The sequence below is a fragment of the Camponotus floridanus genome, unplaced genomic scaffold, assembly GCF_003227725.1.
Source record: "Camponotus floridanus strain SB8 unplaced genomic scaffold, Cflo_v7.5 scaffold75, whole genome shotgun sequence".
Taxonomy (NCBI): domain Eukaryota; kingdom Metazoa; phylum Arthropoda; class Insecta; order Hymenoptera; family Formicidae; genus Camponotus; species Camponotus floridanus.
The window spans coordinates 49,976-64,320 of NW_020229844.1; the positions used below are offsets into that span (position 1 = coordinate 49,976).

The 14,345-nt window shown below is 35.4% G+C and overlaps 1 protein-coding gene across 2 annotated transcripts in view; it reads right to left on the bottom strand.

Moving 5' to 3' along the window:
- Nucleotides 1–11,479, bottom strand: part of LOC105248988 (microtubule-associated protein futsch) — a 30,179-nt gene extending 18,700 nt beyond the window's left edge. Inside the window, exons 1-3 of one of the 2 annotated variants that reach the window (XM_011254109.3) lie at nt 11,201–11,479; nt 6,465–6,623; nt 2,442–3,772 (exon numbers count right to left, since the gene is read on the bottom strand). In XM_011254109.3, coding sequence (XP_011252411.2) covers nt 2,442–3,693 — 1,252 coding nt within the window. In that variant the 5' untranslated portion in view covers nt 3,694–3,772; nt 6,465–6,623; nt 11,201–11,479. Of the gene's footprint in view, nt 1–2,441; nt 3,773–6,464; nt 6,624–8,625; nt 9,121–11,200 lie in introns of those variants that run through there. The other variant, XM_011254108.2, reaches the window with a different exon arrangement.
- Between the last annotated feature and the right edge of the window lie 2,866 nt (nt 11,480–14,345).

Here is a 14,345-nt window from a genome sequence, read left to right on the forward strand (position 1 = left end):
TTTTTTAAATAATAAAATTAATGGGATATAAGATTATTGTTTAATCTTTTTATAAATTTTTATCAAGGAATAATAATGGTTACATATTTTACATACATTGAAATTAGAAATTAAATAATTTATGTTGTAAAAAAGATATAATTTGATTTTAAAATTTTATCTTTATATAAATATATATCTCTCTGATATATCTTTCAAATTTTAATATATCATATTAAATAAAATAAAATTAAATAAAATCTTGAAGCGCAAGAAAATAGCCGTAAATAAACGGCTAAAATAATTTTATCCTTTGTACATTAGACAAATCTCTAGCACTGCGCGATATTTATGCAATCGAATCGCGAGACTGGAAATACGAACGATAAAAATAGTTGCGTGTCATTGGACTGTTAATTAGCGCGATACGCGTTTATGAAAACTTTCGCGATACCGTGAGAATGCCATGTATTTCGCGTGACACGAGAGGGAGAAACATGTCCCTTCTGAGGTTTCGGGCACGGTATTACGCAAACAGTCAAGTATCCGAGAAGGGCATAGGTGCATAGTTCAAGCGTAAACGCGGTATTTCAAACATGACACGAGAAAGGATTAACCCCTTCGCGAGGCCACTGACGACCCGAGATCCTTTGATTCAGAAATTTTTCCCCCGAGGCTACTTTACGAGTCTTCCCTAGAAAAGAATAAGAGAGAAAGAGGGAGAGAGAAAGAGAGAACGGCTTCACATTGCAGCAAGATTACGTATGGTCGGCGTAATGTGACGATATCTATTCTGCGAATGCAATGCAAAATTCTCGTGACGAAAAGAAATTCATTTAAAATCTATATTTGACGAATATTTTGTTTTATGCAATTTTAATTTTTAATATTGAAAATTATAAATCCCTCTGCCAACACAATGGCATTAATTATTTTTTAAGAGAGAATTGATTTTAATTTTGTCTTTAAAATAAAAATACATCCTTTTCTTGTGTGGATTAAATTGTAATAAAAATATAATAAAAAAATGGAGATTAAATTGTCGCGCTTTCTAATTCCATCTTCAATTGCGCTTGAAACATTTCTTTTATTTATTTTTTTTTACTATATTGCGTATCTTGCATAAATGCAGCTGATTGTTCGATTTCAACCGAGAATTATATCAACATTCTTGAGTCATCAGGCACATATGCAAGCGAGAGGAGATATACTGAGTCTATATAAGATGATAAGCCGGATAAGAATGTTTAACTAGGATAAAAGAGCGGTACGAGACGTGCCTGTCGCTGGGTATCTTTTTTACATTTTGCGTTCAAGTAAAGGTGACGGCAGTGCTGCGCCACTCATGCATTCGTATATATGTATAAAGAACCAGAAAAATTCCTTATAAACGTAACCGTGAGAATGTACCGACACTTTTGGTATTCACCGAAACGTGATTTGTATCAATTAAATAAGGTACACGCGCTTATTACCTCTCCTCAAGTGTTTATAAACTGATATTTAACTCGTGACTTATTTAATTTTATTATAATGAAATAAAAAGAGATTTATTAAATTAATATATTAATATCTAATTAATAATATAATTTTTTTCGCTATGAAATTTCTTTAATCTTGAAAGAATTATAAATGAAAAAAAATAAAAACTATCGATGTAAGGAATAAACAAACACAATTATATTTGCACTCATAAATTTTATGCTCGAACAGTTCAATTTTTTATATTTATCACCCGCATATAGTATTGTATACGCAATTGAGAGTACTCAAAAATGCTTGGGATGATCATCAACTCGAATCTTTCACTACGGAATCGGAGAAGAGGCTCTCTCTGGTGCGTGTCTGGCTTAAATCCATATGTAGGGACATATGTTCGAGGGAACACTTCAACCACGCACACTCTATATTGGAGACACACTATCCTGATCTGCGATAGTAACACGAGTGAGGGAACGAGCGAGGGAGCGTCTAAAAATAGGGGTGCTTCGGTCCCCGAGGGATTAACAGGCACGTCGGTTGTACCGTAATTTTAAATACCTCGACAAATGTCGCTAATCGAATCTGCCGGTTTATAAAACGTGCTCTTTACCTTCAAATTGCCCGCGGTTATTAAACTCGAAGCCCTTCTTCAACAGGCATCGTCGAACGAGATACAAGTAAAATCCGCAGAATAAAAGACACCAATAAACCGATACTCATCTATCGCGATGTTCTCTTTAACGAAGCTAACTGTTTCGTAGAAATTATAATTCTAATTAATGCTAATAAAAATTTGCTTTTTCACACATTTGAGATTCATATTTTAATTTACCCAAGATTTATTCCGCAAACCTTCGCGGTTTTATAATAGCTAATTATAATAAAGATTATATATTATTATAAAGATTAAATATGTAAACTTTCTCGAGAATTTAAGAATAAAATATTTTTCTTCAAGTATATGAGATTTGCAAACTCACCCTTCCGTTGGTCCTCGCTGTCAGAATGAAGCTCCACGTCGTGCAACCTCATCGACTGCACGAATCCTCGCCAGTGACTCCGCGAGCGTCCTCTCTCGCCGAGATCGCTCTTCAGGTCCGCCAGCTGTTGGTCGGACTCCTTTAACAGCCCGTCCAGAATATCCGGTCTTTCCAGATTAGAACTGGCCTTGGAATTCTCTTCCGTACTCGCTGTTCCGTTCAGCGAGTCCTCCTCCTGACCGAGAGACTCACAAAAACGATCTGCATCCTTCCGTCCTCGATTCTTCGAGCTTCGCCTCTTACGAGCGGGCGGACGCGGTTGATCATCCCAATTTGTTTCTTCTTTCTGCTTGCTCGTTTGATGCCTGTCTTTCGAATCCTTCTCGGAAATCTTCTCTTGATGAACTTTTTTCGATGCTTTTCCGTTCGTTTCCTTGTTTGATGTTCTGTTGGACGCATTCTTTGGATTGTTACATTGATCCTTTAAAGACTCTCGATTACTCCTCGACGCTTCCAGAAGCTTTTGTGCCAGCAATCGAGTCTTATTCATCTCTGTTCCAGATTTCCTCTTCTCTCCATCATTCTTGATTTTCTTATCGATGTTACTCTTGATTATCGTCCTTGACGAAGGATCCGCAGACTGAAACATTTGCTGGATCTTGAAGATATCCGAGCGGATCTTGGCTGAAGCCGGAGGGTCATACTTTTTATTCAAGATCGACTTTGACTCCGAGTTTTCCGTCCTCTGCGAAAGACCTCTGTGATTCCTCGATGGAGTATTTCTCAGTCTCTCTAAGTCTTTCAGATCAGCCAGAAGGGAACTGTGGGTCCTCGATATTCTAGTGTTACCCTCCTCGAGGCCAACGGCGACGCTGCGCGGTCGATTTCTCAAATCCGACTTGCCGATCTGATCCATCGGCGTAAGAGATTGGTCTACAAAGACAGTTTCGCGAATCTGATTAATGTTACGCAGCCTCGGCGCCCCGATCTTCATGCCGGTGGTCCTCATGATCACCTTTTCGACCGACTCGATGTCTCGCTCGCGACCCAATCGCCTCTCCTCGATCAGTCGCGCCCGATGGGCGTCGATCGGCATCGCGTATGAGCTGTGATAAGTTGGACCCTTGACCGAAACGGCTCGTGAATTCGGCGTGGCCGAATTTATTTGCCTGCTACTACGCAGCGGAGATATCCGGACCAGCTTCGGCGCATCTCTGGGGTCGTCTGTCTGCAAACTGCCTCGATACACCATCTTCCTTCGTTTATTTCGATCGATTGTTCTTGTTACCAGAATGATTAAAAATCACTCGAAACGTTTCATTCTCGTTCACCTAAAAATTCGAGTTTTATTAGTATTATATAACATATATAAATATTAAATTATATAAATATTAAAGTTTTATATTAATTAATTTTTATATTAATTAGCCTAAGATTTGAAATGAAAAAATTGTATGGAATAAAATGAAATAAAACTTAATTATATCTAATATAATCTAATATAGCTATCTGGCTGTCTTCACGCTATCGACATAAGTAATGTTTCTTCTCTTTTTCTTATTAATTTCTTATTAATTAGACGACTTAGTCGTGATGGAGATAATTGCAAACTATTATTACTGTTGAAAAAGTCAATTTCAATTTAAAGCCCATTTTAGGTATCCTATAATTCGCGATAAATCTTAATAATCAACGCGTATTCTCAAATTACATATGTATATTTTGACACGTATTTCTATATGCATGTCACTTTTACAAATACTTTCTGTATTAAACATAACACGTAAAATCATAAGTAGAATTTTGTCCCGAATTTTGTATGTGAATTAGAATATGAGTCGAATTTTTTCACACATCATTTAAATTGAATTATAAGCGGATTTTCTCACATCATCTAAAGTGAACTATAAACTCAAGTTCACGTTTTAATTATCATGCGGGCTTAATATTATCTTTCGACAAAGAAAATCTATTGTTTTAAGAACAAAAGATAAATTTATTTAAATAAAGACATATTAATGACGTTTATTTGATATACAGCAAAAGATTTTTATTTCATTTTTTTAAATTAACGCGATTATAATATAAAAATTCCTATCGCAACGTTTATCAGGACAAGTTTTTTGGTAAAAAAATTCATCTATCTTTTCCAATAAAAGGAAAAATATGCAACTAAAATAATCGCAATCTATCGCAATTAGTTTCGATGTCGATAAGTTAATTCAATTTACATAATCATTCAATTTCTACATGTATCTTGTTTGTTAATTCGTTCTACGAGATATTAATATACGAAGTGTAGAGAAAAAACACCGACAACTTTTACGACCAACTATCGCATTCGCGACGTCGATTCGATTCGCAAGGTCGTTCCATGACGTTCAAATATCACCGACCACGCTGAAAATTATTATCGGCGCAATATTTTACCACAGCGAACATACACGTAAGCTCGTCTGTAATCGAGCGGATTTTACGGAGACCATCAAGAGTCAAGTCGGTAGCTGCGTTTTATGTGGGTGTCACGCAACGCATGTGGGCAGCGACCCCGTCGCACATGTCTCTCTTGCACAATACACATCTATATTATGCGTACATTTGCGTGTGTGTAGGTGTCGCGTGCGTTAACAACGATCGTCCGCGTTAAACGCCGTGCGATTGCATTCTAATCGCGAGGCGATCATTCGCGATCCAGGGTTGACAGCCCGCATCCCGCGAGCTGCCATAAAAGGCCGGCGGGAGCGATCGACGCGATGCCTTCTGCGATCGAGATAGATCGATCGCCGGCCATTATCGTCATTATTATGCGAATGCCGTCGCATCGACGTGACATAAGTTTCGTGACGTAATGTTAGGCGTTTCATCCTTCGCGAGACGCGCAGGAACGTGAAACCGATCTATGATTTACGAGATTCTTTCCGGGGAATCAATGAAATCAGGTTTAAGGCTCGTGAAGAGACTGTTAATTTTAGAAAACGTTTGCTGTAATAATTATACGCAAATGATTGCGTTCCGGAGTCGTGTCCGTGAACTACTCGCCGGCGACCACATGATTCCGTTATATATAATTGGATGGCATCAAGATAAACCACGAGTTAACGAAGAAAACAAAAGCGAAACTTTGCGAAACGTTCAAACGTAATTAGCGAGTTGGTCTGTCTCATAATTCTTATTAAATACTTGTATCATTGAACCGTTAGATTTATTTTGGATTCATTGTTATTGTAATTAGTAAAGCGACTAGTCAGCACTATTATCTATCCGTTTATTAAGCAAGCATTTTCTAAATTTAGATTGAATTTATTTCACGATTGCCAATCGCCAAGACGATCTAACTATGTTTTATTTCACATTAATTCTCAAAATATTATATATAATTATTTTTAATTAATTCATCATTTTCATCATGATATAAAATTATGTAATAAGTTCGTAAAAGGAAAAAGAACAAAAATTTAGTTTAATATTTGCTCGATTTTTTTCATTACTCTTATTAGAATTAAAATATTTTTATTTTTATTAAAATTAATATATTTGTTATTTTATTTCTAATATTGGTATATATGAATAATCGAATATAATTAAAAATTAAATATAATTAATAGCTTTCTCTTTTAGGAAGGCTGATGAACTCATTTAATTTTTATTTTATATAAAAATAAAGCATAAAAAGTTTATTAATTTCTTTTACTCTTATAAGAAACAAAAATAAATATATGATTCAAAATTTGATTCCGTTTTCAATCAAATTCGATTGACATTTATTACCTCGAACGATTACGATTGTTTTAATCAAATAACGATTATGGTCACCGTAGATGCTTCTGAATTCGCAGATCCGTCACGCTGTGCAAGAGAGAAGATCCGAACAAATGCGCGAACTTCGCACGCGTTTAACGGAATAGACGGTCGTTTCCCGTGCTCGCCAAGCGAAATCCGAAATCGTCCATCATGCGCTTTTTGCGCTTCCGGTAGCGCGCGCGCGCGGACAAGAATACGGGCAATGTGGGCCGAGTGATTTACCTGATTTATTAATCGCGCGATTCGCGGTTCCGTGACAGGTAACCGTGAGATTTCGCAAAATCTCGCATCGAAATTTTTTTTATTTGCTTCTCCCTTTCTTCTCGCCTCGCCCAGATAACGGGAAAAATTCCCGTTCACGGCCGGTCTCTCTCGTTAAGTCTGCAACAAGAAAAATTCATGCATTTTCCATCAAGAACGTCATTACAAGCGAATGATTTTACGGCTTTCCGTGCGCATAGTAGTCCGTTGCTCCCATTCTCCACGCCGTTCTTTGTTAATCGAGTAGGCCGAGCATTGCCCGTCTATCACGTCTAACTGGATCGGATAAAGAGATATATCAGCGTCAATATTCAAATAAGATTTAATTGCATTCACGTGAAACGCTGACCTAATTTCGTTCCTCTATCTATATTAGGTATTTTCCACTCGACTCCAAATCAAGGAAAAGATCTATGAAATGAGACCTAAGATGAAAAGAAATTTTTTTCTGTCGTTCAAGTAAATAAATTTTTAAGGATTAAAAAAAGAGAAATAACAGAAAAGTGTGTGATTCGCAATATTCTTTGAAATTTTCTCATTGGTCTAATAAAAAAATATTTAACAAAAGTACGTGGCTAGTTCTCACAGTTGAAGAAAAAACGGAGATTGAGATTTGTTTCCCTCGTCCTGTATATACTTAACCAGGAGTAACTCTTGAAAGATGTTATATTTATAATCGTCGTTCTAACAATTGTGCTCGCAGAATCCTCCCTCTGACTCGTATGTCGCGATTACGTTAGCAAAGTATAATGCCGGATCGCGTCTACCATCAATCTCCGTGTGAAACTTAGCGGATCGACTTCCTTCGCGAATCATAGCTGCTCTATTCCCAACGGACTGCGAATGATCCAATTCCGCATAAGTGGATGAGAACTCGCGGTGGAGAAGAGCTTCTTGCTTGCTATGCGGTTTGTAGCTGTGTAACAATAATCTAACTGCCTGTTGACGTTTACGAAGCTGCTTCTTAGCGGTGACATAAGACGTCGAATTTACATAATTTGTCATATAACATAACTCCGTTACTTATTCCGCTGCACGTGAATTATGTGATCTAATCATAGAGGATTAATCTTTTGATTAAAATCTCGATGTATCGGCTTCAAATTTATCTCAGTCGATTATCAACGATCACTGTGTCTAAAAAAACTCTATAAAGCATTGCGATTAATTGACATGAGTTAACCTTTGATAAATATCGCGCATAATTTGTCATATAATATGATTCCGTTACTATTTATTCCGCTGCATGTGAATGACATAATCTAATCAAGAATGAATCTCTCACTGATTAAAATCAATTTCTCGATTTTATCGGCTCCAAATTTATTTCAATTGATTATCAACAATTATTTTGTCTAAAAAACTTGAAACATTGCGAATAATCGACGTGATTTATCCCTTGAAAAATATATTTCGTGTAACAAAATTACAGGACAATATAATTATCACTTACATAACTTTTCGCGTTTATAACAAGGATGATTATAACGGTTTAATTCAAATTTCTTATCGTATTTATATACTATTTATGCAATGTGTATTTTAAGCCGACTGTTCCACGCTTGGAAAATCACTTGAGTATGACTTCCGTGAGTAAGAGCGACTGATTTACAAGTCCACAGTTTTTATTTTACCTCGGTAGCAATATCTTTCAATAAAATACTTTTATTTTTCATTTATAAAACATTCAAGCAGATCATTACACGTCGATCGCCAGATGGCAAATTTAAATTGATTTCAGGAAATATCCGCTGATTCTTATTTAAAAGTATCTGAGAACAATCTAACTTTAATCTTTAAATAGTTCTTCTAGACTTTAGACTTTAGATGATTCAACTTTTCCAGCTGTTACATTAAAATTATTACACTTTCTCTCCGGAATACATCAAAGTTATTACATTGAATTTTATTGGATTCATTACCCGATTTTATTCATTAAAACTACTCGTGTTAGTTGAGTCAAGATTTTAACATAATGAAAAAGTAGATATGATTGTCATAGCTCGCATACATTCATTCTCTTTCGATGAGATCTGCTTATTCTTTTTTCGCGATAAATAATTCATGTCAATGTAAATATATGCAATAATATGCAAGAAATGCTCCCATTAGTTCTAATTACCTTTGTGACACTCAAACAATCCTTAAACGAGGATTGCTCTGCTTTAGATTTGCCTCGCTTTGTCCGACCTTGTGTGCATTCCTCTTCTTTTCTTATCTTCCAATAGGTCTCTCTCTTTTCCTTTTTCTACGTGCGTTTAGATTATATACGATAGCACTATTTAAGGATCGCTAACTCGCATCCAGAGATGAGAACGCGAATTGACACGGAACTCGGAATTTTATCGACAAAAAACGTTCACGGCATCACGCTGTCATAATCGGCACGGAACCAAATTTATCGCGCGTCACGCGGTTGCCAGACACGCGCTTCCGTAAGTATTCATGCGAGGATCGTCGCAGTTTCTTCTCCGGCACCTCCGTTGATGTCCTTCCTTGAACGTTCACTACTTTTTCTCGTGATATTTTTGAAAAATTTAAAAGGCACTTTTATTAATAATGCAGCCAAATATTCCCACTTCTTCAGTCTCTCTTTCTCTCCTTATTTCCTCATTTTTTAAATTTTTTATAGACATTCTTTTATACATTTTATAGATTTCGATACTTTTTCAGTGCACATTAAAAAATATACATTATTTAATATATTTTTAAAATATGTTCAACCTTGTGGAAAATAAATTTCTTTAGAGAGAGAGCTTTCGATATATCCGATATGTTTGTTGAAAAATGTCTTTTCTCCAGAAAATATGATTTAATATGACTTTTTGCACTTGTATCCCGTCTTTATCTCTCTTCTCGCTGTATCCTTCGCTCTTCCTTGACGAGCTACCTCAGCGGACTTATCTTCCGGAGCTTGCTGCACTTCTTCGTCGCGCTGCTCGTGTGCGTGTGTACGCTCGCGGAAACGACTTGTGGTCGCGACCGCACCATGTGCCCCCGGTGCCGTGAGAAGTACTGAATGGATTCGCCAGACACGAACATAATCGTGTCTACGGCAGGCAGCTGTAGGTACACTACAGCTCTTTTCCTTTCCATCCCACCGCTCGGCGGTGGGGTATCAAGCGACTCCCCCCTTCACTGTGTGCTCAACGTAGCTCACACCCACGCGACACCCGGTATACGTGGGCTGCCGCTGACGTTGACGAGAGAAAGAGATGGAGATTTACTCATATTTATATTTTTGTACATTAAAAGAAATTAATGTAAAGATGAGGATTGTAAAAAGCAACGAAATTTGCCTGTCAAAATCCAAATTTTGTATCGTGAATAGAAATAAGAATTTAAAGTAAAAAATGAGAATGTAGACGAAGAAAAGAAGCATGTGAATAGTTTTGAAAGAAAGAGAGAGAGGAGAATTTTCTCGTGACTTGTCCTTCCGAGATAAGAAGAACTTGTTGCACACATCGAGGACCCCAATGGTCGCCTATTTTGGGCAAAAGTTAAAGTGCTACGCGACTCAAACGCTTTTACGATGGTCGATCGTATCGTTTCACAATAGTACTTGGTCTACGATGTTGATCGAACTATACATCGGCAGTTTTTCCAGTTTTGACATTGTGTAAACGCTGTGTTTGACATCACGTCGCTCGTGACAAATGAATTTTGACGGTGTCCAAATAAACGTCAATATTAATCAGCAACACGGACTCATTATAAAGGCTAATATAATTTACGTTCTGAATAGCAGCTAATTACTCGTTGCTTTTTTAAATCATAATTCTCGAAAAAAATACCTAATTAAATATAAATGTTAAATTTTTATTTTTATTCAAAAATATTTTACATTAATATGAAATATTTGTGATTTCTACTTAATAATTAAATTAAAAATAATTAATCTCAGGTATAATAATAAATGTATATATTATTTTATAACTATAATAATAATGTAATATTCCTTTGGCCTCCCCACATGTTCTAAATATTAATTAATTATCCTTTTCTTGCTATAACACATAATCGCATCACTTATCAACAATTTACTAATCGAATTACTTGAAGGTATTAAGAAAATTAATACATCTATATATATACGCATATACGCGTAATATTTTATCTATGACAGGCTAATTAAATTATCAGACGCCTTTATATAAGAGCAGGAGCAGTTAGATAATTTCCGACTGGATGTCGAGGACGACGACTCGCGTTCTTATTGAATTCATAATTTTCATCCACGCAGTAGCAATTGCTGCTGCTTCCTCTAAAAACCATCAGTGTTTCATAAGGACAAATGATCTAGCGCGTAGCTAACACCTTCCTACACGCACTCGAATGCACTTAATGAGATTCACAGTAATCAGTGCGCAGTGACGGATTCACTACAAGATTCTCTTTTAGCTTTACATCTCGCTAGATTATTTTCTTTATTTTGTTATTGCACTATTAGAATAATTGGAATTTAAAATTATAATAAATTAAATAATAAATAATCTTCGTATAAAATATTCAGGCATAGCAAAAGTATCGAAATGTTCGTCTTTTACTGAAGAGAAAAAAGGTTTTTAATTTAGTTTAAACAAATACGTAATTCTATAATATACACACACTTATCAAAAATAATTCTCTAATCGTAATTGTAATTTTTTGCATTAAAATTATTGAAAATACCGTTAGATTCTGATAAGGAAACTTACTAATAAGGAAACTTCTTTTCTTGTCCATGTAATTCATCAAGTTTTCAAAGTGCACAGGTAAAGGTTGTTGAAAGACGTCACTGTCCGATCTTACGGCTTCTCATAGATCAGGTCCCACATAGTCATCATCATCGTCGTCACCATCATTGTCTTCTGCGCGACAATCGATTACCATCGAGGAACATTATTGTTTCCTGGTTCACAATTATTGTTATTGTTACGATCGACTGCAGAAGCTGTCCTGTCGCGGCGCGATATAATGGCATTCTGGACAAGCCCAGAGAGATGACACAACGCGCCAAGAATGACTGCCACGTGCGACGACAAGAGAGAGAAAGATAGACTATAGTCGCTCGACGAGAATTCTTATTTTTCCCCTAGAACGACAGTTGTCGATCGTCGGCACCGATAATAGACAACTATGCATGTCTGTAGAATGCATGTCTCGAGGCCGCGCGACGTAAAGATGCATCGTTAAATCGTCTCGCGTGCGATCGCGTCGTATCCATCATCCCTTGGCGATGCGTTTTTTATTTTTATTAGAACATTTCTCTAGCGACGCAGCAAAGAAATGAAAAAGTAATTTTTCATGTTTTCTTTTACTTTTAATGCGCGTTATCCTGTCAAACTCAATGATTAAGCAATCAATCAAGGATATTAATCGCGTTAATTTTAATGCGATTAATAATGCTTCCTATCAAAGGTGTCTGTTAAGATTTATTCCTTGTACTTTTAGTTTTAGATAATTAATTAAAGTTAATAACTTGTCAAAAGTCTTCACGTTTAAGTGTGTCTTGCAGGATATCGATATATCTCGACTAACATATTAAATTTATTAAATGTGTCTCGCGGATGCACTTAATTGTTTGCATTTGCATTGACTGCAAGAGATAATTAATTTCACGATGCTTTCATTTCGATGTTTCTCTTATTTTAAATAATTTTTTGGATACACATCTTGCATATGTGTATAATCTTGAAAAATATAAAAAAATCAATAATCAAAAATCAATAATCAAAAAAATCTTCATAACGAGAAGTTGAGATGATCTGTCAATAAAAGAAGCAATTTCCGCTTGCATGCGTAGCATCGCGTGCTGTTCAAATTTAATTTCTCACCGATTAGTACTCGCGAAGAAGGCGATGTATTCATTTTCGTAATTGATAATCAACGCCACTAACCTTCGATGCAACGGTAATGGCGACTCATACATACATCGAAGCAACTTGTGTGCGATGAACAATCCACTGCAGGGGGATTGATGCGTACGTGCGGGTTTTTTCTAACGAGGCAAAGGTCACTTCCGGTCGAACAGAAAGCGGAAATGTAAGCGCGTGCTCGCTCATATCCGTGGCGGTCGCCAACGGTTATGCTACCTGAGTGCGTATCGAATCGACTGCGTCTACTGCAAGAAACTACTGATGTACATTTCCGCTTGTCACTTATTCACTTTCATTAACAGTATTACTAATTGTCTAAATCAAACGCAATAAATAAAGTAATCTCTGTATCTACTTACATACGATATAAATTATTATAATTATTTCAATTGCAAAATATCAGATTTATATAAAAATGAATGGTTGTATTTTTTGTTTATGCATAAATATAGTGCACATTGATTATTATAATTGTAATAAAAAATTATTTAAAAAAATTGATGTAAAAACTCTTGATAAAAATATCCAAAAAAGAATTGTTCCATCTTTCAAAATTGAACTTCTTCTTGAATGTTCAAAATCTTTTTCCTCGACGAATCGTCGAGATTTTATGTAGCTGTAAAATTATCGAATTTCAAGGAGTATTATACTAAAATACTCCTACATAGTCCCACATGCGAGATAATGTTCAAAATCTCTCGCGGTTGCGTTCATGTACCACTTGACAAGATTGTGATACTTGAACGAAATCAGAAGGGCGTTTACGTTCTTGTAAATTAGAGACGGCGGTGGAGACATTTCTCTCTTCATTGCATTCGCGTGGGCAAAATTCGTGTAGGCGAATTTCAGCAAAGGTCGCGGGATATACACGTTTTCTTTTCTTTTTTTTTATTTTCTTCATAATCATAAATCAATGCGTCTTTACGCGTTGCTGTGTGTAACCAGAAGCATACTTATTGCGTTACGCAATCTTAGCCTGCCTTCTTTTCATGTAAATATTCTTTTTCGAAATGCGATGCGGGTCGCTATATGGTTTTCATAAACATAACAGCCAGACGAGACAATCTCTACAAAATGTGTATTTTTTTCAAGTAGAGATTCTGTTTATAAAAAATAAATCTTGCATTTAGAAACGTCAAATTTGCAACAATAAAATGATATCCTGGTTATTATTTTTTGTTACTTATTTTGTTTACACGATCGATTTATTTCGATCGATTCTTATAATTCCTATGAATTATTATTGTATATACATATGTATAATCTTGAAAATCATGACTAAGCAAATGTTATCTAGTTTTCGATCTGCACGTATGTACAATAAATTATTTACATAGATACCTTCGTGTTTAGCGAAGGTATCTACGTATGTCTTTTTTTATTTATTTATATTCTTATATTTATATATCTATTGTGTTCGCATATTCTTTCTCTGTTTATGAGTGCAACGAATTTCTACTGTGCTTGGCGGTGAAAGCGATTTCGCGAACGAAGAATGCGTGGCACGATGGAAAAACGCATGTGTTATTACTGAGAATACCGCCCATATCATTGTTATTCACATCATTGTTACACACGAAAAAAGGCGAGGAAGGAAGAAAATTACTCGTCTTGTGCTGAAAAATTTATCCAAAATGAAACAGTTCATTACTGTACGGATATTATGGCTTAGAATTTCAAGATATTCTTGTTGAGGAAAAGACAGATTTTAATAAAACACAAAATAATTGAATAATAAAATAAATAGAATTAAATAAGAATGTTTGAAAAAAATAGATAATAAAGCCTTATATATAATGTTACATTTAATTACAAGTTTTATTTGTAATGCATATTATATCTATAAATTACGTGAATTACTTATACATAGAACTCATTTTTTTACATTCAAAATTCAAGAAATAGTATTAATTGAAAAATCTTAATTTAAACTATATACTCTTAGTTATATTATAGTAATATATAAAAATCATATATGTAACTT